The sequence below is a fragment of the Erinaceus europaeus genome, chromosome 16 (genome assembly GCF_950295315.1).
Source record: "Erinaceus europaeus chromosome 16, mEriEur2.1, whole genome shotgun sequence".
Taxonomy (NCBI): domain Eukaryota; kingdom Metazoa; phylum Chordata; class Mammalia; order Eulipotyphla; family Erinaceidae; genus Erinaceus; species Erinaceus europaeus.
Window position 1 is genome coordinate 39,411,204 of NC_080177.1, and position 27,577 is coordinate 39,438,780.

General features: G+C 41.0%; 1 protein-coding gene and 1 pseudogene across 1 annotated transcript; one reads left to right on the top strand and one right to left on the bottom strand.

The window, feature by feature from the left end:
- Positions 1-1,459: 1,459 nt before the first annotated feature.
- On the top strand, positions 1,460-22,752 carry TBPL2 (TATA-box binding protein like 2). The gene is made up of 6 exons (XM_060174182.1): positions 1,460-1,516; positions 6,362-6,813; positions 8,253-8,340; positions 15,294-15,385; positions 19,407-19,574; positions 22,743-22,752. The coding sequence occupies exons 1-6, from the start codon at positions 1,460-1,462 to the stop codon at positions 22,750-22,752; spliced, it is 867 nt and encodes a 288-aa protein (XP_060030165.1).
- LOC107523615 (thioredoxin domain-containing protein 17-like) lies at positions 4,436-6,063 on the bottom strand (annotated as a pseudogene).
- Positions 22,753-27,577: the final 4,825 nt, after the last annotated feature.

Sequence of the window (27,577 nt, forward strand, 5' to 3'; positions counted from 1 at the left end):
GGTTGCCAAGAATAGCAGCTTCAACATACAGACACAGATTCTGGTGATAGCCCTGGTGGCAACAGATGAAAGTTAAAAGATTACTTTCCATGGGGCTTGCGGTGGTACACCTGGTAGAGTGCACATGTTACAATGCATAAGAACCTGGGTTCAAGTTCCCTGTCCCCATTTGTAGGTGAAAAACTTCATGCATGGTGAAGCAGTGCTACAGGTATCTTTCTTTCTCTCTCCCTCTTTCTCCCCCTTCCCTCTTAATTTCTCTGTCTCTATTCAACAAATAAATACAATGAATATTAAAAGGTTATTTTCCACAAAGTCGACCTCTCCAAGACTTTTCCTTTTATAGTTATTTATTTTTATTTATTTGCCACCAGAGTTATTGTTGGGGTTCAGGGCCTGCATGACCACTTCACTGAATCTGTAGACTCCTTTTTTTCTTTATAGAGATAGATAGAGAGAGAGAGTGAGTCCTGGGTTTTGAACTCTGTGACAATGTGTGTTCTCCACTACATGAGCCACTTGTCTGTGCCTGCTCTCCCCTCACCCCACCCCAAGACTTAATAACACGTAGCATTTAAGTCTTGACATACTCTAGTGCTTGCAAATTAAAAAGATGAATTTAAAATGATTGCATAAGGCGGGAACTGGTCCCCTCCCCTATATTTTCTGTCAAAAGCATTATAAATTTTGAAACATTTAAGTTCTTATAAAAACTGAGGAGTTGAAAAATAAAATAATAACTTCAAGAAAGGGGAACTGAACTGGGGAGACAACTTTCTTGTCTAAGTCTCTGATGTCCCAGGTTCAGTCCCCAGCATCACCATAACACACAGCTGAAGATGGGGAAGGGAGAGTGAAAGAAAAGAAAGAAAAAAGGGAAACTGAGTCGTTTCTGCAGTATTTTTTTCAGCTGTCTCTACCCTAATTATAATATGGAACAATTCATCTTCCTGTGTGCCTTTAGCCTCCTCTCCCCCCTCCCTTCCCTCCTTTCTCCCCTCTTCCCTCCCCCCTCTTCCTCTCGTTTGTTTTCTTTTCTTTTTTTTTGTTTTTTAACCAGAGCACTACTTAGCTCTGGTTAATTACATGCATCACTTACGGTGATGCATGTAATTGAACCAACCTGAGATTTAGAAAGAAAGTCTTTACCCCGGCCCCTAACCCAGGTCTCCAGCTCTTCCTTAGATAAGTTCTGCTGATTATTTCATTTGCACTGTCAGCCTGAGGCTGAGGCTCAGGTGAGGGATCCAAAGCCCCTGCCCAGCCCCACCCACGCCTATCCCCGCCCCTCCACGTGCAGCCGGCAGCATTTATAAATGACTTCTCAGCCTGCGCAGCCCATAGAGCCCTTGTTTGTTGAAACTTTTTGTTTGTTGAAACTCTTGTTTCAAACTCTTGTTTCAAACTTTTTGTTTGTTGAAACTCTTGTTTCAAACGCTTCCCTAGCTTTCCTGCTCCCATGGAGAAGGAAGAGGAAACGTACCAGGAGCTCTACCTGGACCATTGCACCGGCCAGGTGAGGCCTGGAGGCTGTGGCAGCTGACACAGTCAACCCCCCCCCCATGCTGAGGACCCCACCCTGTTGCTGAGCTCCAAGGGCTGTGTCATTAGTGTCGCTTATAAAACTTTTAGGGAGACTTTAAGAAGTGGGCCTGATTAGCTGTGTCTTCCTGGGTTGACAAATAGAAGCTTCCAGAGATGTAATAAGTTGTGCCCAAGATAGCCAAGCGGTGTAAATCCTGAACCACATGCTCAGTGGCCAGGTTAGGTTACCAGACCCCAGTTTTAAAGACCCCCTCACACCATCTTCACCTTGAATTTCCCAGCAAACTCTGGTTCCCACAGGTCTCTATTTTGCTAGGGCAAGTACTGGCTGTTCTGCGGCATGGCTGTTGCAGTAGGCCTCAGGAAATGAAGGTTCCCTTGTGACTACAGATGCAATTGGTGCTCTGCAGGTGTCACTGAGTGTGTGTGTGGGAGGGTGCCAAAGTGTAAATAGGAGACATCTGGGACTTCTTTCCGCTTGTGATTCTTAAGGGATATGCATATGTTAACTTAAATATTTTGTTTTATTTTTTTTATTTTTACCAGAGCACTGCTCAGCTCTGGCTAATGGTGATGTGGTGGATTGAACCTGGGACTTTGGAGCCTCAGGCATGAGAGTCTCTTTGTATAATCGTTATGCTATCTACACTTGCCCCTAAAAATTTTAGATTCGAGCATTATAAAAAAAAAAAAAAGAGGGGGGAGAGGGAGTCAGGTTGTAGCGCAGCGGGTTAAGCGCACGTGATGCAAAGCGCAAGGAACGGAGTAAGGATCCCAGTTCGAGCCCCCGGCTTCCACCTGCAAAGGAGGTCCCTTCGCAGGTGGTGAAGCAAGTCTGTAGGTGTCTATCTCTCTCTCCTTCCCCTCATCTCCCCGTTTCTCTGTCCTATCCAACAATGATGACATCAACAATAACAATAATAACTACAACAATGAAAAACAAGGGCAACAAAAGAGAAAATAAATAAATATTTTTAAAAGGGGGGGAAAGAAGTCTTTTAAAATGCAGCAACTGTGTATGTGTGTGTACAGAGATAGGGATTAGCATTGCTGTAGAGGCAAACGCTAGAAGAAGATTGCTGTAGAAACAGTGAAGTATTTAGTATAGCAAAAGAGAAGCCAGGCAGGAAAAGTTCTTTGCAAGTTGATTCTGCAAAAATTGAAAGCTTCTTCAGATACAAAGCAAAGGCCTCAATAAATTATTAGTACATACTCTGAGCTGTGTCCCTACAAGGGGACTCAAAAGGAAACTGGCAGGGCTGCACTATCCGTAACAGCAAACAAACAAAACTGAAACAATACCTTTCTCTTGTTGCTGCTGCCCTTAATTATTTGTTAAAGTTTAGTCTTTCTGGATGAAAACTTCATCTCTCACCAAATGCCCTGATAGGAGATACTAATACTTTGGGGTGAATTGTTTGGTGAGCCCCTTTCCAGCTAGTACAGGAGAAACCAAAGAAACAGTGGAGAGGAATCAGGGTCTGTTGTTACGCCTTTTCTTTTTTCTTTTTGCCTCCAGGGTTAGTGCTGAAACTTGGTGCCTGCACTTGAATCCACCTGGAAGCTATTTTTTCCCTTTTGTTGTGCTTGTTTGTTGTTGTGGTTATTATTATTGTTGTTTCTGTAGTTGTTGTTGGATAGGACCAAGAAATGGAGAGAGGGGAAGAGAAAGATAGACACCTACAGACCTCCTTCACCACCTGTGAATCAGCTTCCCTGCAGGCGGGAAGCCAGGAGCTCAAACCGGGATCCTTGCACCAGCTCTTGCCCGCTTTGTGCCATGTACACTTAACCCGCTGCACTACTGCCCAGTCCCCTGTTCCCCCTTTTCTTAAGGTGAATCTGTTTAGTGGGACTAGAGAGGGAGGGGAGGGGGAGAGGGAAAGGGAGAAGGAGACTGATTATGTAATTCAAAAATGAAATTAGATACAAAATCCTTATCTCAAGAGAATGAGGCCTTTTTCCTTGAACAATTAGTCACCCCTGCCATCTGCTGGACTGATGGCAGCAGAGCAGTTTAGAAGGATGCAGCCAGACATTTTATGTTAGCTGAAGTTGTGTTGTCACTGATAAGATGCAGCACAAAGCAACTGTCAGAAGATCCTCTAAAGGATGTGGTTATCCTGCAAACAGTGTGCAAGATCTAGAATGTAGGCTTGCAAATTGGATAGAATGGATGGCAATATACATGCCAAGGCAATTGATTTTTTTTTTCTGTTAGAAAACCCATGAATTTTACATTAGCTGCTTCTCTTAACTGTACACCTCATTCCCTCAGTTGTGTTAATGGAAGTTGAGCAGCTTTCCCTGGACTAGAAATACAATACATTTATTTAAACTATTCTTGCCACTTTAATTTCAATGACTTGTTTTTTTCCCTTTTGTAAATTCATGTAATTAGAATGTGGTTTTGTTGTTGGGTGGTTGGTTTTTTGTTTGTTTGTTTGTTTGTTTTGTTTTTTCCCCCCCCTTGGTTGTTGCTGGGATTTCACTGATCTGGGCTAACTTTTTCAGATAAATACAGAGGGAGAGGAAGTGACACCATAAGGCCAAAGCTTCCCCCCAGTGTTGTGGGGGTGGGCTGGGCTCGACCTGGGCCACACACATAGCAAAGCAGGTGCACTGCTACACAAATGAGTGTTTTGTTGACCTAATCAGTTTAGAGAGTCCAGAAAAATTATTCAAAGAACACACAATTTAGAGCATGGTCACATAGTTGTCTCCATTACATAAAACTGAATTTTTTTTTATGAAGTTCATGATCCTCTTAAAGACATACTATTGTTTCATCATACATCACTTTGTAACATCATTGCTGTTAACATGAATTAAAGCAGTTACTAAATTTATTTTATGCTAGAGGAAATCAAAGACACAATTGCCATCCTTACTAAATTTCTTCAGAGAACATTTCCAATAGGTTGGCCTGAAGACACTCAGGTTATATCAGTTCTTGAGGTATTCCATATTTAAGTAGTGTGGGCATTGCAGTTACTTTCAGGTTTTTTTTTTGAAGTCATAATTTGGATCTATTTATTTATTTATTAATTTATTTTTGCCTCCAGGGTTATTGCTGGGGCTCAGTGCCTGCACTATGAATCCACTGCTCCTGGAGGCCATTCCCCCCCCATTGCCCTTGCTGTTGCTGTTATTGTTATTACTGTTGTTGTTGTTGGGTAGGACAGAGAACTCAAGAGAGGAGGGGAAGACAGAGTGGGAGAGAAAGATAGACACTTGCAGACCTGCTGCATGTGGGGAGCCAGGGGCTCAAACTGGGATCCTTGAACTTTGCTCCCTGTGCACTTAATCCACTGCACTATCGCCTGGCCCCAGATCCTTTTAATAAGGTTTTTCTCCTACTTGGCAATAGATGAACACACATCCTGGGAGTTGGGCAGTAACCCAGTGGGTTAATCACATGTAACACAAAGTGCAAGGACCAGCCTAAAGATCCCAGTTTGAGCCCCTGGCTGCCCACCTGCAGGGGGGGGGGGGGTCGTTTCACAAGTGGTGAAGCAGGTCTGCATGTCTGTCTTTATCTCCCCCTCTCTGTCTTCCCCTCCTCTCTGCATTTCTTTGTCCTATCCAACAACATCAATAACAACAACAATAATAACTACAACAATAGAACACAAGGGCAACAAAGGGAAATAAATATTAAAGAAAAAAAAAAAGTCCTTCCATAATATACCCCAGTTCTTCTCATTGAGCTGGTTCAGCCTGAGTGCAGTGGGACACCAGCTTTCTCCATTGGCGTCCTCAGAACTGGTGAAGTGGGAAAAAACGGGCTTGCCTTTGTGTTCCTCCATAGCCTTCATAAACTCCTCGAAGCCAGACACACTCACTTCTTTGTAGAGAGCCATTGGGAGTGTGGGCTGTAGATGCAAGGAGGTGCATTTCCTCCTGCTGCCCTGGGCCAAAACTGAATTTTGAGTGATACTTGAGCACACATCTTATCATAAATGAAGACTCAGCTTTGAGCCCTAACACCATATGGGAGCATCATGGACAGGACTGGGGGAAAGCTCCACAGATAATGGAGCAGTAATGTCATGTCTCTTTCTTGGTCCCTATCTAAAAAGAAAACAAGAAGAAAAAGAGTTGGCCCACGCAACCCAAGAGTGGTGCAGAGGATAAAGTTTTGGTCTCAAGCATGAAGTAACAAATTCAATCACTGATATAGCATGTGTCAGAGTGATGCTCTAATTCTGTTCTCATAAATAAATATTAAATATTTAAGAAGTTGGCCCAGAATCAGTGGAATCATGAGTGCTCAAAGCCCTAAAGCCATCAAAGAAAAAAAAAGAAAGAAAGAAAGAAAGAAAGAAAGAAAGAAAGAAAGAAAGAAAGAAAGAAGTGTCACCTGACACAAAGCGCAAGGACGCATAAGGATTCCGGTTCGCCCCTGGCTCCCCACCTGCAGGGGAGTCGCTTCATAATCAGTGAAGCAGGTCTGCAAGTGTCTATCTTTCTCTCCCCCTCTCTGTCTTCCCCTCCTCTCTCTATTTCTCTGTCCTATCCAACAATGACATCAATAAAAATTAATAACTACAACAATAAGACAAGGACAACAAAAGGGAATAAATATTTTTTAAAGTGTTATTATGGCATAACTAAAGAAGAAAAAATGTTCTGCATTTTAAGATACACTTTACTATTTGTGATAAGTGTGCTGTAACCCCAAAGAGAACCATAATGCATGACTGTACGGTATCGTGAATTCCCTCTTATTCTGAACAAATAACCTGCTCATGGTGGCAATATCTCATTGGTGTGACATGCTGTTCTGTTGTGTTTTGTTTTGGGTATGGCCTAGGAGGATCTCACCCCACCTGAGTCACCCCTGCTCAGTTCAGTTGTGCCATACGATGTGTACATGCCTAATCCATCTAATCTAGAGACTGCATTGCATCCATATCTGGAAGAAACTCAAACAGCTGGCGATTTCTTATCAGTGGATCTCAGCTTCCTACCAGATGAACTTACCCAAGAAAATAAAGACCAGACTGACACAAGAAGCAAGCATGAAATTGAACATTGTAAAACTCACACTCAGCCAAGTAAATTGCTGTCAGCCAGAAAACAAGATGATAGCCTGGACTTAAACTGTAGCAGTTTGTCAAATTCTCATTCATATCTGCACACTGGTGATGTTGATTCAGTTCAGCTCTCTCCTGAAGAAGCAAGCTCCTCCCCTTTGGCATCTTTAACTCCCATGACACCAATAAACCCTGTTTCAGAATGTTCTAGAATTGTGCCTCAACTACAGTAAGTTGAGAGTTTTTTTTAAAGGTGGACGCTTTATGAAAATACATATAATAATCCTGAGTATAATAACATTTCAGGATAGTAGCAAAAAGAAAATTTCAGATTTCAATATATTTTACTTATTTTAGTGAAAAAGAAATACAGAGAGAAAGACTGCTCAGCTCTGGTTGATGGTGGTTCTGGAAACTGAATCTGAAACCTCAGAGACTCAGGCATGAAATTACTTTGCATAACCATTATGCTATCTCGCCAGTTCCAGATTTCATTATTTTTTTAATAAATTATGTAATAAGCTCTTGTGATTTTACACAATTGGGTTGTCTGCAAAATGAATTAATAATTTTTTTTAAAAAATAACATGTTTTTAAATTTATTTTATTTGATAGGACAGAGAAATTTAGAGGGAAGAGGGAGATAATAGAGAGAGACAGAGAGATATCTTCAGACCCGCTTCACTGTGAAGCTTTTCCCCTACAAATGGGGGATGAGGCTTGAACCCAGGTCCTTTCACACTGTAAATGTATGCATTTAAAAAAAAAAAAAGGTGTGCATTTAACCAGGTGTGTCACCACCTGGTCCTGAAGTACCAATTCTTGACCCCTAAAGAGGGAGAAGTTAAAAGTTAGTTAATACATTCTTGAGAGATTGTGTTGTTTAAAGTACACTTGTTGCTGAAAATTGTGGTTGGGGCTGAATAAACACTAAGAATATAAAGATATGAACTTGAGCTTGATTTGCAATATTTTTGGAATTGTGTTTTCTATCTTGAGGTAGTTTTGAAAAAAAAAATTAAATAGAAGAATGTTAGTCAGCCACTCATGAAATTTTAGAAAACTATCTTAGTACTTGACATTGGGATTTTATTTATTTATTTTTTTTATTGTTTTTATCAGAGCGCTTCTCAGCTCTGGTTAATGACAGTGCCAGGAAACAGACCTGAGAACTCTCTCATGCAAATTCTTTTTTTTAAATATTTATTTAATTATTCCCTTTTGTTGCCCTTGTTGGTTTTTTTATTGTTGTAGCTATTATTGTTGTTAGATAGGACAGAGAGAAATGGAGAGAGGAGGGGAAGACAGAGGGGGAGAGAAGGATAGACTCCTGCAGACCTGCTTCACTGCTTGTGAAGGGACTCCTCTACAGGTGGGGAACCAGGGGCTGGAACCACTTTGCTCCACATGCGCTTAACCTGCTTAACCCTCTGAGCTAGTGAGCTTAACCTGCTGCGCTATGTCCGACTCCCCTCTCATGCAAGTTCTATGTGCTACCACTGCGCCATCTCCCTAGCCCACTTGGGATTTTCATCTTATATTAGGAACCATATTAGTATGTATTTCACATTCCGAATAACTTGCTAGTATACAGTCTATAAAATGAGGAAGGTAATTTTTTTACTTTGCATATCTGATATAATTTTCTGAGTTGACTTACTTCTTCAGGAATATTGTCTCTACTGTAAACCTGACATGTAAATTGGATCTGAAGAAAATAGCTTTGCATGCCAAGAATGCAGAATATAACCCAAAGGTAAGATGGCCAGGCTTTTCTTTCAACATTAGCTTCTATTCAGATTGACTTTGTTTCATATATGGTCATGTTTCATATATTGACTTATGTTTGTTTTCATTTATTTATTTAATAATATGTATTTATTTATTCATGAGAGAACGAGAGAGAACCAGAACATCACTTTGGCATATGCAGTGCTGGGGATCAAACCAGGAAGCTCATGGATGCAAGTCAGTTGCTTTAGCTGCGGTTCAACCTCCTGGGCCACTTGTTCTAATGGTTAGTCTTTCATGCCCGAGGTTCCAAGGTCCCAAATTCAGCCCCCAGCACCACCATAAGCCAAAATTGGGCAGTTCTCAGGTTATAAAAGGGAAAGAAAAAGAGAAGAAAAAAATTGTGGAGGGCGGGTCAGGGTGGGGAGGTGGGGATAGGGAGTGGGGTGGTGGGGGGTAGTATGCAAATAGACTCTCATGCCTGAGGCTCCCGAAGTCCCAGGTTTCAATCTCCCCCCCCACCACCACCACCATAAACCAGAGCTGAGCTCTGGTAAAAAAAAAAAAAGAAAGAAAGAAAGAAAAGAAGGAAGAGAGAAATTGTGAAAAGCTTGGCAATTAGCAATTCATAAATCTAATCACTGTATTCTCTCTTTCTTGAATTTTTGTATTTTTTGTCTTTTTGCTATCAAGAATTTGTTGTGGCAGGTGGAACTAGACAGCATAATGGTTATGCAAAGAGACTCCCATGCCTGAGGCTCCAAAGTCTCAGGTTCAATCCCTCACACCACCATAAACCAGAGTTGAGCAGTGCTCTGGTAAAAAAAAAAAAAAAAATTGTTGAGGTTTCATGCCTGTGATTACACTGCTCCTGGAAGATTTTTTTTTTCTTTTTCTTATTTCTTCCTTCCTTCCTTCCTTTCCTTTTTTTAGATAAAGGGTGAGAGATACACATCAAGAGAAGAAACACGGGCGGAGGATAGATAGCATAATGGTTATGCAAACAGACTCTCATGCCTGAGGCTCCAAAGTCCCAGGTTCAATCCGCCGCACCACCATAAACCAGAGCTGAACAGTGCTCTGGTAAAAAAAAAAAAAGAGAGAGAGAGAGAGAGAGAGAAGAAGCACCACAGCACTGCTCTACTATTCACAAAGCTTTCTCTGTGCAATTGCTCCTATTTGATGGGTGATGGCTGGAAGCCAATATGCACTCTACTGGTTGAAACCTTCTCCTGAACTAGCCGTATTCCCCTTTTAAAATTTATAAAATAATCTCATTCTCAGTGGGGGGGAGATAGCATAATGATTATGCAAAAAGGTTTTCATGCTTGAGGTACCAGAGGTCCCAGATTCAATCCCAAGCACCCCACTTTTTATAATTCCCTCTTTTTATAAGCCAAATATGAACTGTGCCCTGGTTTAAAAAAAAATAGTTGAACACAAGACTTGCATGCCTAAGGGTTCACGTTTAATATGCAGCACCATAGAAGCCAAAAACAGTGGTATTCTAGCCTTCCTCTCACATTAAAAAAAAAAAAAAATGCTATCATGGTCCAGCAGGTGGCTCAGTGGATAAAGCATATACTCAAGCATGAGGTCCTGAGTTCAATCCCCAGCTGCACATGTACCAGAGTGATGTCTGGTTCTTTCTCTCTTTCCTCCTATTTTTCTCATGAATAAATAAATGAAATATTTTAAAAAATATTTAATATATGGCATCATATTTGCAGAAATAACTTTCTGAATGTTGTTCCACCTAGCTGATACTTGTATGGTTTTCCATTTATAGGTTCTCTTCTTTTACTTATTTTACCACTAGAGTTATCACTTAGGTTTGGTGCTTGCACAACGACTCTATCTCTGAGCAGTCATTTTATTTTTCTTTTCTGAGAAAGAAGTTGGGAGAGGGGGCCGTGTGGTGGTAGTACTATGCACATGGACCTGGATTCAAGCCCCTGCTCCCCACCTGCAGTGGGGATGCTTCGTGAGTGAATGGTGAAACAGGTCTGCAGCTGTCTATCTTTCTCCCTCTCTATCTCCCCCTCCTCTCAATTTCTCTATGTCCTATCAAATAAAATAGAAAGGATAAAATAAAATTAAATAAATAAATTGAAAAAGTGGTGGACTCATAGTGCTAACACTGAGCTCTAGCAATAACCCTGGAGGCAAGAAAGGGAGAGGAGAGGAGAGGAGAGGAGAGGAGAGGAGAGGAGAGGAGAGGAGAGGAGAGGAGAGGAGAGGAGAGAGGAGAGGAGAGAGGAGAGGAGAGGAGAGGAGAGAGGAGAGGAGAGAGGAGAGGAGAGAGGAGAGGAGAGAGGAGAGGAGAGAGGAGAGGAGAGAGGAGAGGAGAGAGGAGAGGAGAGAGGAGAGGAGAGAGGAGAGAGGAGAGGAGAGAGGAGAGGAGAGGAGAGAGGAGAGGAAAGAGAGAGAGAGACAGAGAGACTGACCAACCAAGACCTATAGTGGAAATTTTGAACCCAGGTCCTAGCACATGGTTACAAGGTAACACTGCCCAGCCCGTTTCCCCTGTTGTCTTATAAGACTAAATTGTTTACTGTAAAGTTTAAGCTTCTACTTACTTATGTAAGTGGTTTATTTTTTTTCCCCTGGAAGTTTAATATAGTCTATTCTTTCTTGTGTCCTGGCCTATGCATCTAGGAAATGGGCTTGTTAATTCTATCAGATTTTAGTGATCTGGTTGACTTGATACTTAATAGTGAAAAAATAAGTAAGACCTGGTCCCTCCCAGGAAAAAAAATCACTACCTTGGGTGGTGGGGGATTTATGGAATTAGATGAAAAGAGCATACTGGTAGAAATCCAAGTGACATTTTTTAACACTATTAGTGGATTAATTACTTGCTTTTGCTGCTGTGGTGCTGCTACTACTAGCATCTGAATTTAGATGTTAGCTTGTATATAATCCAAAGGCTGTGTGAGATTCCTTTTTTACATTTCATATAGTTGACTCTGCTGAGCCCAGAAGCAGATGAACTAGGGTTCTTCTGGCTGAAACACTGACTGACTACACTATTGAACAACCACCATTTCTAATGTTTTCTTCTCCCAGTACTTTCAGCTTTTCCCCTGTTTTTTTTTTTTTACATTTATTTATTTATTCATGAGAAAGAGGAGGAAAGAAAGAAAGAACCAGATATTACTCTGGTACATATGCTGCCGGGAATTGAACTTAGGACCTCATGCTTGAAAGTTCAGTGCCTTATCCACTAAGCCACCTCCCAGACCACATTTCCCCCTGGTTTTTATTTCAGTGTATATGAGCTATCCAAACTTGGACCTAACAGCCAAAGAAACTCTGGCTTAATACATAAGTTACCTTGAGAACTTACCAAAGTGAGTACTAGATAAGAATGTCCCCCTTTAGTAAACACCTATGGAACAGGCATAGGACTTGATCCGACTCTGTTGGCTCAGAGTTCTTTCACTCTCTGTTAAAATTTCAAAACTGAATTGCCAATCCTGCCTTGGTCCTGTGAAGTAGCTCCTGCCCATAGAATTTGTAGGTAGTCTTGAATAGGATGCAATTCAGTTCACTTCCCAGCTTAGTAGTGAGAGGGGTGAGGAGGGGGAGGGAAGTCTGTGTCAGACCAGCAGGAAGAGCAGTTCTTCTAGTACCTCTAAGTCATTCTCAGCTATCCCCTGCATCACTGCATTAGCACCATTTGGAGGACTTGTAGATGCTGCTGGTCTGTGAATCACACTTCAAACACGAAGAACTGTAATAGAGAAGAACCTGAAAATTCAACTTTGTCACCTATTATACATATACCACACACACATGTCATATGTGCATATATGGAGATATTTTGGGTGGGATAGATAGCATGCATAATGGTTATGCAAAAAGACTCTCTTGCCTGAGGCTACAAAGTCCCAGGTTCAACCCCCTGTACCATCATAAACTAGAGCTGAGCAGTGCTCTGGTAAAAAAAATAAATCAAGTCCAAGTGGTACAAAGTACAAGGACCAGTACAAGGATCTCAGGTCAAGCCCCCGGCTCCCCACCTGCAAGGAAGCCGCTTTGCAAGCAGTGAAGCAGGTCTGCAGGTGTCTTTCTTTCTCTCCCCCTCTCTGTCTTCCCCTCCTCTCTCCATTTCTCTGTCCTATCCAACAACAACATCAATAACAACAATAATAACTACAACAAGGGCAACAAAAGGGAATAAATAAATATTAAATAAAGTCTGTCATCTGCTTCCACACTGCCATTTCCCAAAACATTAAAAAAAAGATATATCTTTAATTAGTAATTACAACAGTTTATAAGATCATAAGATTACAGGGATATAGTTCACACCACACCCACCACCACTGTTCTTCCTCTCCCCCACACACATCGTTCTCCCCTAAGGATAACCACCATAATTTTCACAAAGTCTTAGTGACAGTTTGACTACATTTTTTCCTTTCTAACAAGCTTGTGTGTTTCCGTTCTTTACATTTAACATATGAGCGAAACCATCCAGTAGTTGTCTTTCAGAGAAACTCAGGTGATATGGTAACATAAACTATAGGACGGGGGCAGACCGTGGTGCACCAGGTTAAGTGCACATAGTACCAGTTGCAAGGACCCACACAAAGATCCTGGTTGAACCCCCACCATCCCTCCCCCACCTGCAGTGGGTTGCTTCACAAGTGGTGAAGCAGCTCTGCAGGTATCTCTCTATCTCTCCCTCCTCTCTAAATTTCTCTCTGCCCTATTCAGTAAAATGGAAGCATTGGCCACCAGGAGTATTGGATTCATTGTGCTGGCATGGAGTCTCAGTGATAACACTGGAGGCAGAAAATAAAGTTAAATAAATAAAATAAACTTAAGGTATTATATATGATAATAACTATGAGAGAAACAAAAAATACATATAAGATTAAAAAAGTGCTAGACTGGGCTGAGTGGTGGTACACCTGGTTGAGCACACACATTATAGTGTATAAGGCCCTGGACCCAATCCCCCAGTCCCCACCTGCAGGGGGGAAGCTTCATAAGCAGTAAGGAAGTGCCACAGGTATTTCTCTTTCCCTCTCTGTCTTTCTCTCCCTTCTCAATTTCTCTGTCTCTATCATAAATAAATAGAAATTTAAAATATAAAAGTTCTAGAGAGAAAATGACATTATTTTTAAAAGGCTTAGAATGGTGCACTGCACTGACATGTACAAACTATTGTATTTACTGTTGAATGTAAAGCATTAATTCCCCAATAAAGAAATAAATTATTAAAAAAAAAAAAAACTAGAGGTGTGGGAGCCAGGATGTGGCACAGCAGGTTAAACACACATGGCGCTGACAGAGGACCTAGTGGGGTTGTATTGTTATATGGAAAAATGGGAAATGTTATGCATGTACAAACTATTGTATTTACTGTTGAATGTAAAACATTAATTCCCCAATAAAGAAATTAAAAAAAAAAGAATGGTGCACTGAGTTAAGCATACATTGATATGCACAAGGACCCAGATTCAAGCCCCTAGTCCCTGCCTGCAGCAGGGAAACCTCACAAACACTGAAGCAGTGCTACTGGTGTCTTTCTCTCTCTCTCTCCTTTTCTCTTTCTCCTTCCCTTCTCAATTTCTGTATTATAAAATAAAATAAACTCATATTAAAAAATAAGACATAATCCAGGAGGTGGTGCAGTAGATAAAGCATTGGACTTTCAAGCACGAGGTCCTGAGTTCAGTCCCTGGCAGCACATGTACCAGAGTGATGTCTGGTTCTTCTATCTCATTAATAGAGTATTTTTTAAAACATAAATAAATAAAAAGATATGGGAGTCGGGCAGTAGCGCAGCGGGTTAAGTGCACGTGGTGCAAAGCGCAAGGACTGGAGTGAGGATCCCGGTTCAGGCCCCCGGCTCCCCACCTGCAGGGGAGTCACTTCACAGGCGGTGAAGCAGGTCTGCAGGTGTCTTTCTCTCTCCCTCTCTGTCTTCCCCTCCTCTCTCCATTTCTCTCTGTCCTATCCAACAACAAGAACACCAATCATAACTACAACAACAAGGGCAACAAAAGGGAATAAATAATAAATATTAAAAAAAAAACAGAGGACTTATGCATGTAAATGTATTACATATAAGTACTTTATATAATTTATATGCAAATACACCTTTAGTCTTTTTAAACTATTCTTGACTCAGTTCTTTGCTTGTATATCCTCTATCCATTTCTTCCTCCCCTTTAATACTTTTTATTTATTTATTTTTCTAAATATTTTATTAATGAGAAAGGAAGGGGGAGAGAAAGAACCAGATATCACTCTGGTACATGTGCTGCCAAAGATTGAACTCAGGACCTCATGGTTGAGAATCCAATGCTTTATCTGCTGTGCCACCACCCGGACCACTCCCCTTTCATACTTTAAAGTTGTCTCATATTTCAATGACATGTGTTTCTAAGTTTGTTTTATTGGGTACCACTTTATTGAGAGTTAAATGTTCCTCGTTTCCTTCTTTGTGGCACTCTTTTCAGTAACTTGCAAGGCAGGTCATGGTCAAGTGTGCATGGCTGGTAGTTATCTTTCAGAACTGTGAATATCATACATATGGAGATAATTTGAAAAGCATTCTGTGCTTTTAAATCATGTTTGTAAAATCTTAACTTTACCATTTCCCATGTAACATTGGAAGTTAAACAACCACTTAGTTTCCCTGTGCATTCAATGTGGATAATAATGGGATAAACTGAGAATAAATGAGATGAAAATCTGTAAAGCTTTTCTTATTGTAGGGCCTAAAATGTAACAGATACTCAGGTTTTAACCTTTCTGCTGTTATTACTATTTTTCCCAGAGTACACTTTGGAATCATGATAATTTTTGTTAATGATAACATAGGAGGATAGACGTAGCCATTTTTTAGTTTTCATGTCCAGTTCCAGCTTATTCAAGATTACTTCTGTATCTGTCTTTTTGACTGTAATGGTGTTGACTCCTGCAGAGGCTAATTCTCTTTTGGGCTTCTATGTGTAGAGGTTTGCTGCTGTCATAATGAGGATCCGAGAACCCAGGACAACAGCCCTCATATTTAGCTCCGGGAAAATGGTTTGCACAGGAGCCAAAAGGTATGAGCGACCATCCTTCACCCATACCACGCAAGTACTTCAGTATATAAAACAAGGGGAGGGAGTATTAATGTTTTAAAAACATATCTTAGGAACAAGATACTTTTTGGGAAGAGTTAAACTCATGAAATAACACAGAATCCCAAATTGAAAACATCTAGTTTCATCTCCAGTCCCCACCTGCAGGGGGAAAGCTTTGCAAGTGGTGAAGCAGGAATCTCTTAAGCTCTTCTCAGCCCACAAGCCATATGTGTTTGCACTCACCCATGACTTGGTGGGTTCCCACAGTAATCCAAGTCTTGTCTTGGTCCATTCTCAGGTGATCCCACAAGTGGTGAAGCAGTGTTGCAGGTGACTCTCTGTCTCTCTCCCTCTCTATCTCCCCTACCCTCTAAATTTCTGACTCTCTATGCAATAAATAATTTAAAAATTAAAAAAAGAAAATACCCAGCTTCATACTATTAGCTTATACCTCAATTTAAAGCCCCCCCTTCAACTGAGGGAACTTAAGTAGGCTGTTATAACTTGATCGTAAGGAACTTTTTTTTTTTTTTTATAAAAAGGAAACACTGACAAAACCATAGGCTAAGAGGGGTACAACTCCACACAATACCCACCACTAGAACTCTGTATCCCATCCTGTCCCCTGATAGCTTTCCTATTGTTTAACCCTCTGGGATGCAAGGTCATTGTGGGATGCAGAAGGTGGAAGGTTTGGCTTCTGTAATTGCTTCCCCTCTGAACATGAGCATTGATTGACAGGTCGATCCATACTCCTAGCTCGCCTCTCTCTTTCCCTAGTGGAGCAGGCTTCTGGGGTATCAGAGCTCCAGGAAACATTGGTGGGGTTGTCTGTCCAGGGAAGTCTGGTTGGCATCATGGTAGCATCTGGAACCTGGTGGCTGAAAAGAGTTCACATTATAAAGCCAAACTAGTTGTTGACTAATCATGAACCTAAAGGCTAAAGTAGTGCAGATGAAGAGTTGTGTGTGTGTGGGGGGTGTCTCCGAACATTTTTTTTTTTAGCAACTGTGATGATAATGCCTATTCTGAGCTTGGGAAAGTATTATACATTTTCTTCATGACAAATAAATGGATCAAACTATTTTTTAATATTTATTTATTTCCTTTTTGTTGCCCTTGTTTTTATTGTTGTTGTAGTTATTGTTGTTGTCATTGTTGTTGGATAGGACAGAGAGAAATGGAGAGAGGAGAAGACAGGGGGAGAGAAAGATAGACACCTGCAGACCTGCTTCACTACCTGTGAAGGGACTCCCCTGCAGGTAGAGAGCCAGGGGCTCGAACCGGGATCCTCACGCTGGTCCTTGCATTTTGCACCATGTGCACTTAACCTGCTGTGCTGACTCCCTGGATCAAAATATTAAGGAAAATGAAGCAAGTATTTCTTAACCATTAGCTTGAGCATTAGTTCAGGAGACTTCTTCTCAAAGGCTCATCTCTTCCCTGGAGCTCATGTAGAGGAGCTGTGTCCAACGTGGATCCTGTTACCGTAAATTGCAGTGTAGAGCTACTCCTGCATCTCAAAAGATGAGTAGCAAACTGTCTCACTGAAAGGTTGTACCAATTTCTCCTCGTTCATTTTCTCTTACAAACACTGGGTGTTGATGTCCTTTTTTCTTTGCCATATTGACTAGTAATAAGCTATTTTTCAGTTCGTGTCTTTCATTTACTAGTGAGACTAATCATATGCATGTACATTGCCTACTGTGTCTTTTGTTCCATATTCTATAGAGATATTTGTCTTTTGGAAATAGATTTTGGTATTTAAGTATCTCTACCATTTTATGATAGGAATATTTACCCCAAGGTACTGAAAGTGGCTTTCTTTCTCCTTCCCCCCTACCTCCCTTCCTTCCTTTCTTCCTTCCTTCCCTCCTAGAGCCAGAGAAGACAGAGAAAGAGTAAAACAGACCATAGCACTGAAACTTCCCTCAGTGTAGTGGGGGCTGGGTTGTACACATGGCAAATCAGCTCACTATCCAAGTGAGCTATTTCATTGGCCCAGGAAGTGGTTTTTTTGTTTGTTTGTTTGTTTGTTTGTTTGTTTTACCAGAACATTGCTCAACTCTGATTTATGGTGATGCAGGGATTGAACCTGGAACCTTTGAGCCTCAGGCATGAGAATCTCTTTGCATAACCATTATGCTATCTACCTTTGCCCTTTTATGGTGTTTTTAAAATAATTTTTTGTTTGGGTACAGTCTAGCCAACTAGAAAAAAATCATTTTGACATTTGACTTCATCCATAGGAAGGCATTCCCATGGAAAATTTATAAATATTACCCTCAATATATTTTTCTAGCCTTCCTGAGGCATTACTTTATATCAAGGGAAAGAAGTTGATGTCTTGAATCATCTAGAGCTTTCTCTAGATATTTTCTTATTACATCATAAAATAAAAGTGTGCTGGGAGTTGGGTGGTAGCACAGTGGAATAAGTGCACATGGCACAAAGCCCAAGGACCGGCTTGAGGATCCCAGTTTGAGCCCCTGGCTCCTCACCAGCAGAAGAGTCATTTCACAAGCGGTGAAGCAGGTCTGCAGGTGTCTTTCTCTCTCCCTCTCTGTCTTCGCCTCCTCTCTCCATTTCTCTCTGTCCTATCCAACAATGACAACATCAATAATAACTACAACAATAAAACAACAAGGGCAACAAAAGGGAATAAATAAATAAATATTAAAAATAAATAATAAAAGTGTGCTTAGTCATTAAAGCACATGTGTATTAAACTGATTGAAAATTAAATTGATTATGTGCATTAAATTGACAGTAGATTGTCACATTGTATTAACTTAGGGGAGACAACTAAATTGTAAGCTTATTCTCTATAATTTCACTTCAAAATATATATTCATCTTACACATACATTCATATTTCCTTATACTTGTTTGCTAAAATCTAGTAGTGTAAACTTAGTGAATTTAGATAATAAATGAGCTATTACCCACACCTATCTTGTCCTTGAGGTCTGATTAACCAGCTATAAAAGTTTTGTTAGGATAAGAAATAGCAGGTTGGGTGGAGGGTAGATAGCATAATGGTTATGCAAGCAGACTCTCATGCCTGAGGCTCCAACATCCCCTGCACCACCATAAATCAGAACTGAACAGTGTTCTGGTAAAAAAAAAAAAAAAAAAAAAAGCAGGTTATCTTCAAAACCTTATATATAGTGAGGCAGACGATCTCCCACTCCTTGGCAAGAGAGCTTGCTCCTGGCCTCTTGGTTTTTGCTTATTCATATTTTATTTTATTTTATTTTATTTTATTTTATTTTATTTTATTGTATTGTATTGTATTTGCCACTAAGGTTATTGCTGGAACTTGGTGCCTGCATGAGAAATGCACTGCTTCCACACCTCCTGGCTGCCTTCCCACCCTGCCTCCACCTTTTATTTGATAGGATAAAGGAAAACTGGAAAGAGAGAGAGAGAAAAAAGACACACACACACAAAAAAAGACAACTACAGCACTGTTGCACTGCTTGTGAAGCTCCCCTCCAGCTGGTGGGAACTGGGGAGCTTGAACCTAGGTCCTTACACATGACATGTGTGCTCAACCAAGTAACCAAGTGCCCCATTGCCCAGCCTGGGTATTTGCTTTGGGGTGTGTGTGTCCTAAATGGTATGTGTGTGTGTGTGTGTGTGTGTCCTAAATGGTATGTGCTTTTAGATCACATGGCTATGTCTAGCACTTGTTAAGCATTACAATTGATGAGGGCTGGTTTTAACCAGTTTTAACTATGTTTCCAGACCCCATTCATAGAGGGTCTGCATGTCTAGGGTGAGAGAGACCTGGGGCTTTTGCAGCTTTAACAGACTCTCAGTGGTACTGTTACTGCTGTCTGAAGACATATTTTGAGAATTTGTGTCATAGCAAATTTTATCTAATAGCACATAAAGCAAGAGAAGAACAAAACACCACATGAAAGGTAACCAGTTAAGAGAAAAACAACAAAACTGTTTCTGATTCGGCTCTTTAAAACACATTTGTCCTTCTCCAGTGAAGAGGAATCCCGTCTTGCTGCACGAAAGTATGCCCGTGTGGTTCAGAAGCTTGGCTTCCCAGCCCGATTCCTCGATTTTAAAATCCAGAACATGGTTGCAAGCTGTGATGTGCGATTCCCCATCAGGTTGGAAGGTTTGGTGCTGACCCACCAACAGTTCAGTAGGTATGGTTATTACATAACCTAACTTTAAATTTACTAAGATATGAAAGTCATATTCCAAACAACTTTTACAATGTGTCTTTCAGAGAAACATGGTTCTTCTTTTTAGAAAACAATATAGGGGGCTGGGTAGTGGTACACCTGATTAAGCACACAGTACTAAATACAAGGACCTGAGCAAGGATCTGGGTTCAAATACCTGTTCCCCACCTACAAGGGGGAACACTTCACAAGTGATGAAGCAGGTCTGCAAGTGTCTGTCATTCTCTCTCCCTCTTTATCTCCCTCTCCCCTACCAGTTTCTCTCTGTCCTACACAATAAAATGGAAAAAAATGGCTGCTAAGAACAGTGGATTCATAGTGCCAGCACCGAGCCCCAGCAATAACCCTGAAGGCAAAAAATAAATAATTAATTAAAAATAAAATAAAAAATAAAAGAGTGGTTTGGGAGGTGGCACAGTGGATAAAGCATCAGACTCTCAAGCAGGAGGTCCTGAGTTCAATCCCCGGCAGCACATGTACCAGAGTGATGTCTGCTTCTTTCTCTCTCTCCTCCTATCTTTCTCATTAATAAATAAAATATTTAAAAAAAAATAAAAGAGAGAGGGTGGGAGTAGATAGCCTAATGGTTATGTGAAGAAATTCTCATGCCTGAGGCTCCAAAGTCCCAGGTTCAATCCCCTGCACCACCATAAACCAAAGCTGATCAGTGCTCTGGTAAAAAATAAAATAAAATAAAAAATAAGAGAAAGAAAAGAGAAAACAATGTAAAAAAAAAAAAAGGTGAAAGGGTTAGGATGTTGAGCCTAACTTCATTGGTTACCAAGTATGTCCACTCTTTAGAAGCAGTGGTTCCCAAAATTACATTGTGGAACCAGGCAGTGTTGCACTTGGTATAGTAGACATATTACAGTGTGCAGGGACTCAAGTTCAAGCCCCTGATCCCCACCAAGTGGGAAAGCTTCATGAACAGTGAAGCTGTGTTGCAGGTGTTTCTATTTCTCTCTCCATATCTGTTTTTCCCTTCCCTCTCGATTACTGTCTCTACTCAATAAATAAATAAAATACTAAATTGCAATGCAATCACCTATAACAGCTTATTAAAACATGCCTGCTGGAGCTAAGACATAGTTCATCTGGTAGAGTGTACACTTAAAAAAGCTCTTATTTGGGGGTTGGGCAGTAGCACAGCGGGTTAAGCACACATGGCGTGCAAGGACTGGCTTAAAGATCCCATTTGGAGCCCCCAATACCCAATTGCAGGGGAGTCACTTCACAGGCAGTGAAGCAGGTCTGCAGATTTTTATCTTTCTCTCCCCTTCTCTGTCTTGGCCTCCACTTTCCATTTCTCTCTGTCCTATCCAACAATGAAGGACATCAACAATAACCACAACAAGGGCAATAAAAGAGGAAAAAAAATGGCCTCCAGGAGCAGTGGATTCATGGTGTAGGCACTGAGCCCCAGCAATAACTCTGGAAGCAAAAAAAAAAAAAAAAGGCTCTTATTTATTTATTAATGAGAGAGATTAAAAGAAAAAAGTAGAAGGAGGGAGAAGGGGGAGGAGAGAACCACAGCATCATTATGGTACATTGGCTTCAAGAGATCAAACTCAGGATATCATGCTGGAGAGTTCATTTCCTTATCCACTGCACCATCTCCCAGATCACAGAGTGCACACATCACCTGGGTTTGAGCCCCCAGCCGCCATATGGGAGCACCTACAAAGGAGAAACAAACAAGAAAAAAAAAAAAAACCTTCTTAGGCTGTACTACCAAGATTTAGCTTGAATTTTCAGTTCCAACCACCTTATAGGTGATGCCAATGCCAGAGGCACACATATTGAAATCCTCTGATCTCTAGAATTCTTAGCCACCTGTCTTAGGGATGATGGCAATGGGGGGAAAAAGAAGTGGGAAATGGACTAAACATCTGGAAGGGGTTGACAGCTGATGGGAGGAGACATAATTGAAGTGAAGATGAAAAAACTAATTGCTACAGAACATTCTATGAAGGCAATCTTATCTTGTATTTTGCCCTAGTTTGTTTGAGGGCTTTCTTATGTGTGGCTGCAGCCCTCATCACAATTTTTTAAAATTTTTATTTATTAATGAGAAAGATAGGAGAGAGAGAGAACCAGACATCATTCTGGTACATGTGCTGCTGGGGTATGACCTCAGGACCTTATGCTTGAGAGTCCAGTCCTTTATCCACTGTGCCACTTCCCGGACCACACCACAGTTTCTTTTTTTTTTTTTTTATTTCATTTCATTTTATTTTATTATTTTTTTAATTTTTTTATTTCTTTATTGGGGAATTAATGTTTTACATTCAACAGTAAATACAATAGTTTGTACATGCAATTTTATTTTATTTTATTTATTTATAAAATGGAAACACTGACAAGACCACAGAATAAGAGGGGTACAATTCCCACCACCAGAGCTTCGTATCCCATTCCCTCCCCTGATAGCTTTCCTATTCTTTAACCCCGTGGGAGTATGGACCCATGGTCACCATGGGGTGCAGAAGGTAGAAGGTCTGGCTTCTGTAATTGCTTCCCCACTAAACATCGGCATTGGCAGGTCGATCCATACTCCCAGCCTGTCTCTCTCTTTCCCTAGTGGAGCAGGGCTCTGAGGAAGCAGAGCCCAGGACACATTGGTGGGGTCATCTGTCCAAAGAAATCCAGTTGGCATCATGGTAGCATCTGGAACCTGGTGGCTAAAAAAGAGTTAACATATAAAGCTATATACATTTTTGATTAATCATGAACCTAAAGGCTGGAATATTGCAGATGAAGATTTGGGGTCTCCATTTTGGAAATAGCTGGTAGGTCTATTTCCAAAGGGCCCATGACTTCATTAGTTTTTTAATAACACTAACATTTTTCACTAAAATTTTGTTATTAGTAAGTTAACAGTAATTTACAAAACTAAAAGGTTTTGGGTATAGTTTCACACCCACACCTGTTAAGTCATGGCCCCCACCACCAAAGACCTATCTTTGTAGTGTGTTTGTGTGTTTGTTTGGTTTATTTTTACCAGAGCACTGATCAGCTCTGGCTCATAGTAGTGCAGGGGATTGAACCTGGGACTTTGGAGCCTCATGCATGAGAATCTCTTTGCATAACCATTATGCTATGTTTTCCAGCAAATTGTCTCCTTTATAGGTCAGATTGAAGAACTCCTATCTCCCTCCTCTTCTTCCTTCTCCTCCTTCTTTTTAATGAAATAGGCCACATGTATACTCAATTTCACTGCTTTGAGACACTTTATTCATTCAGATAGGGAAGGTAGAGAGAGGGGTATAGTTAATTCCACATTGTTCCCACCACCAGAGTTCTGTGTCCCCATCCCCTCCATTAAAAACTGCAGTGGTTTTCCCAAGGTCACAGATAATGAGTTCACTATTATTTCTGTAACTGTTTACATTTTTGCCCATTTTTCTATGATCCTATCTTTTCTTTCATTCTAAGTCATAGCTACACCTATTACTACTCCTGAATGTCTCCTTTTTGTCTCTTTTCTTACTTGGTCCTGATGGGATTGGGTTTCAGAGCCCTATAGTCATCTTCCCCTAACATTTATCCCTCTCTGGGAGTATGTGTAACATTACTTTCTAACCTGTGAATAGTTATGTTTTCTTTCTGTGTGTTACTAGAGTATCCATCTTAGGCTTCTGTGTCTGATGTTCAGTTGAAGTCAAGTCCAGTAGCTCAAGTAGTTGGAAAAAGGCAAGATTTAGTGAAAATTAACTAACGGGAGTATGAAGTCTCTCAGATCCATTCTCTTTGCATATGTGAGGTTGAAGGTTTTCTCTCTCAGATAATATTTTAAATAGAGCAGGGAGTGTTGCTTTTGATAGGAGCACAATCAAGAACTTTTAGTTTTCTTTATATAACACCTATCTAAAGACACATAACAGTGGGATAAAACTGTTTAACAGTTTATAAATGTATATAAAATGTGGTCATTAGAATTAGAGAGAAATCAGTCTGGGTGGTGATGCACCTGGTTGAGTGCACATGATACAGTGCACAAGGACCCCGGTTTAAGCCCCTGGTCCCTACTTGCAAAAGGAAAGCTTTGTGAGTGGTGAAGCAGGGCTGCAGGTGTCTCTCTGTCTCTCTCCCTTCCTACCACCCATTCCCTCTCAATTTCCAGCTGTCTCTATTCAATAAATAAATAAAGATTTTAAAATCTTTTTAAAAATTACAGAGAAATCATAATGGTTATGCAAAAAGACTTTCATACCTAAGGCTCTGAGGTCCCAGGTTCAATTCCCTAGCACCACCATACACAGAACTGAGCAGTGCTATGTTTTTTTCTGTGTCTTGGCATGTTTCTATCTCTCACTCTCAAATAAAAATAAATAAATATAAATTTTAAAAATATTTTATTTATTTACTTATTTATTTTCCCTTTTTGTTGCCCTTGTTTTTATCATTGTTGTGGTTATTATTATTGTTGTTACTGATGTTGTTGCCAGATAGGACAGAGAGAAATGGAGAGTGGAGGGAAAGACAGAGGGGGAGAGAAAGATAGACACCTGCAGACCTGCTTCACCACTTGTGAAGCAACTCCCTCCCTGCAGGTGGGGAGCCAGGGGCTCGAACTGGGATCCTTACAGCAATCCTCAAGTTTCACACCATGTACACTTACCCGCTGCACTACAGCCCGACCCCCATAAAAATATTTTTAAATGTGCTTGTTATTGAGGAACTTGTAAAATTTAGAAAACATGCTTATGCACTTTTATTAATAGATATTTTTTTCCTTCCTGCCAGTGTTATCACAGTTGCTCGGTGCCAGCATTACAAAGCTATCACTCCTGGCAGTCATTTTTTCCTTTTTTTATTTCTATTTTACTGGATAGGACAGAGAGAAATTGAAAGAAGCAGAGATTGACCTGAAGAGAGGGGCTGGGTGGTAGTGCAGCAGGTTAAGTGCATATGATGCAAAGCACAAGGACAGGCGTAAGGATCCCAGTTCAAGCCCCTGGTTCCCCCCCTGCAGGGGGGTCGCTTCTCAAGCAGTGAAGCAGGTCTGCAGGTGTCTATCTTTCTCTCCCCCTCTCTGTCTTCCCCTCCTCTCTCTCTCCATTTCTCTCTGTCCTTTCCAACAACAATGACAGCAACAACAATAATAACAACAATGATAAACAATAAGTACAACAAAAGTGGGGAAAAATAGCCTCTAGGAGCAGTGGATTTGTAGTGTAGACACTGAGCCCCAGCAATAACCCTGGAGGTAAAAATAATTAATTAATTAATTAGTTAATTAATTAAATGAAAATTATTTTTTTTAATTATCTTTATTTATTGGACAGATAAAGCTAGAAATTGAGAGGGAAGGGGGTAATAGAGAGAGAGAGACAGAGAGACACCTGCAACACTGCTTCATCACTTGTGAAGCTTTCCCCCTGTAGGTGAGGGCCGGGGGCCTGAACGCAGGTCTTTGCATATTGTGACATGTGCTCTCAACCAGGTGCACCACCACCCGTCCCCATAAATGAAAATTCTTTGAAAAAAAAGAAAGGAAGAGAGAAACACCTGCAGACCGGCTTCACTGCTTATGAAGTGTCCCTTCTGCATGTGGAAAGAGTGCTCAAACCCAAGTCCTTGCACTTGGTAAAATGTGAGCTTCACTGGGGAGTTCCACAACCCAGGCTGATAACACTTTTAAAAAGGGGGGGGCAGGCGGTGGTACACCTGGTTAAGCACACACATTATAGTGCGCAAGGACCAGGGTTCAAGCCCCCGGTCCCTACCTGCAGGGGGAAATCTTCAAAAAGTGGTGAAGCAGGGCTGTAGGTGTCTCTCTGTCTCTCTCCCTCTCTATTACCCCCACTTCCTTCTCGATTTCTGGCTGTCTCTATCAAATAAAGGTAATAAAAACAGTTTTTTTTTAAAAAAGAAAGAAAATGTTTAACAAACAAGATACTTGAAATTCTTTAACCAAATTACCTTAATTTTAATATTTTAGCATGATTTGCACTTACAGACACATCATGACCAATGATTTCTGTTCTTAACTGACATAAGAAATTGTTTAAGTCACTTAACACTACTTTTTTTTCCTCTTTTGTTGCCCTTGTTTTATCATTGTTGTGGTTATTTTGTTATTGTTGCCATTGATGTTATTGTTGTTGGATAGGACAGAAAAAAATTGAGAGAGGAGTGGAGACAGAGATGGGAAGAGACAGACACCTGCAGACCTGCTTCACAGCTTGTGAAGTGACCCCTCTGCAGGTGGACAGCTGAGGGCTGGAACTGGGATCCTTATGTTGGTCCTTGCAGCTTTGCGCCATGTGTGCTTAACCTGCTGCACTACCGCCTGACTCCTTCAACACTACTTTCAGCAAGAGGACCAAAACTTTTTGTTAAAAGAGCCTTTTTAGCTGGATAAGGGCAAGAGAACAGCACACTTTAATAATGGCCCTTTTGGTCACTACCAGGTTACCCCACAATCTGGGGCCCTAGTCAGGGAACCCTGGGATTCTCATATGGATATGATGGGCCCAGATATCTAACAGATCCCTCTCTACACCATCACTGATCATCTCCATCAGGAACAGCATCATAAATGCTCTTGTGGGCCCCTACAGGACATTGCCCTCAATGTAGAACAATTCAGAAGGAGGCTGGGTCAGCATACCCTGCCACTTGAGGAAGATGGGTTCTGAAATTAGTGCAGCCTAAAATGTTCCTAGCTATGACCATGCAATGTGAGTTCAGATTGGCAGGGACGCAAAGGTTGCACAGGCTCCTGTGCTAAGTATGAATAGACATAGGTCCTAGGTCAGATCAATAGGGTTTACAGTTAATAGTATTTATATACTTTCCCCATATTTGAGAGCTACGCTCTTCCTGACTCAGCTTTCTAGTCCTATTGCCAACTCTTACACCATCTTCCTAGACAATACTTTCAGCCCACCTGCATGTTAGCTGTCAAGCTCAGCTAAAAATTAGTGAAGTCATGGCCCCTTGGAATATACCCAAAGTAGACTTCCTAGCTCCTTCCAACATGAAGACCCCAAATCTCATCTGCTATATTCTTATCTTTAGGTTCATGATTACTTAACTATTTGTTCTGCTTTGTATCTTAATGCTTTTCAGCCACCAAGTTGCAGATGCTACCTGTGACCCCAACCTGACTTCCCTGGGCAGAAGACCTCAGCAATGTGTCCTGGAAACCCACCTCCCCAGAGGTTTCTATCTTTCCCTACTTTCTATCTTTCTCTAGTAGGGAAACATAGAAACAGGCTGGGAGTTTGGATCAACAATCCCATGTCCAGTGGAGAAGCAACTATAGAAGCCAGACCTTCTACCTTCTGTTCCCCATAAAGATCTTTGGTCTGTCCTCCCAGAAGGATAAAGAATAGGGAAGCTTGGGAGTTGGGCAGTAGCACAGCGGGTTAAGCACAGGTGGTGCAAAGCGCAAGGACTGGCATAAGGATCCCAGTTCCAGCCCCCAGCTCCCCACCTGCGGGGGGGGGGGGGTCATTTCACAAGCAGTGAAGCAGGTCTGCAGGTGTCCATCTTTCTCTCCCCCTCTGTCTTCCCTTCCTCTCTCCATTTCTCTGTCTTATCCAGCAACAAAGACAATAACTACAATAATAAAAAATAAAAAATAAGGGCAACAAAAGCAAATAAATAAATAAATACTTTTCTAAAGTTTAAAAAAAACAAGGAAGCTTCCAATGGAAAGGATGGGATATAGAACTCTGGTGGTGGGAATTGTATAGAATTGTACCCCTCTTATCCCTCAATCTTGTCAATCATTATTAAATCACTAAGAGAGAGAGAGAGAAAGCTTTTTAGGACAATTTAAGGGGCCAGGTGGTAGCACACACTATGGAGTGCACATGTTACCATGCATAGGGATCTGGGTTTGAGTCCCTGGTCCCCGCTTTCAGGGGGAACTTTCACAGGTAGTGAAGTAGTGCTGCAGGTATCTCTTTTCCCCTCTCTATCTTCCCCATTCCTCTCAATTTCTCTGTTGT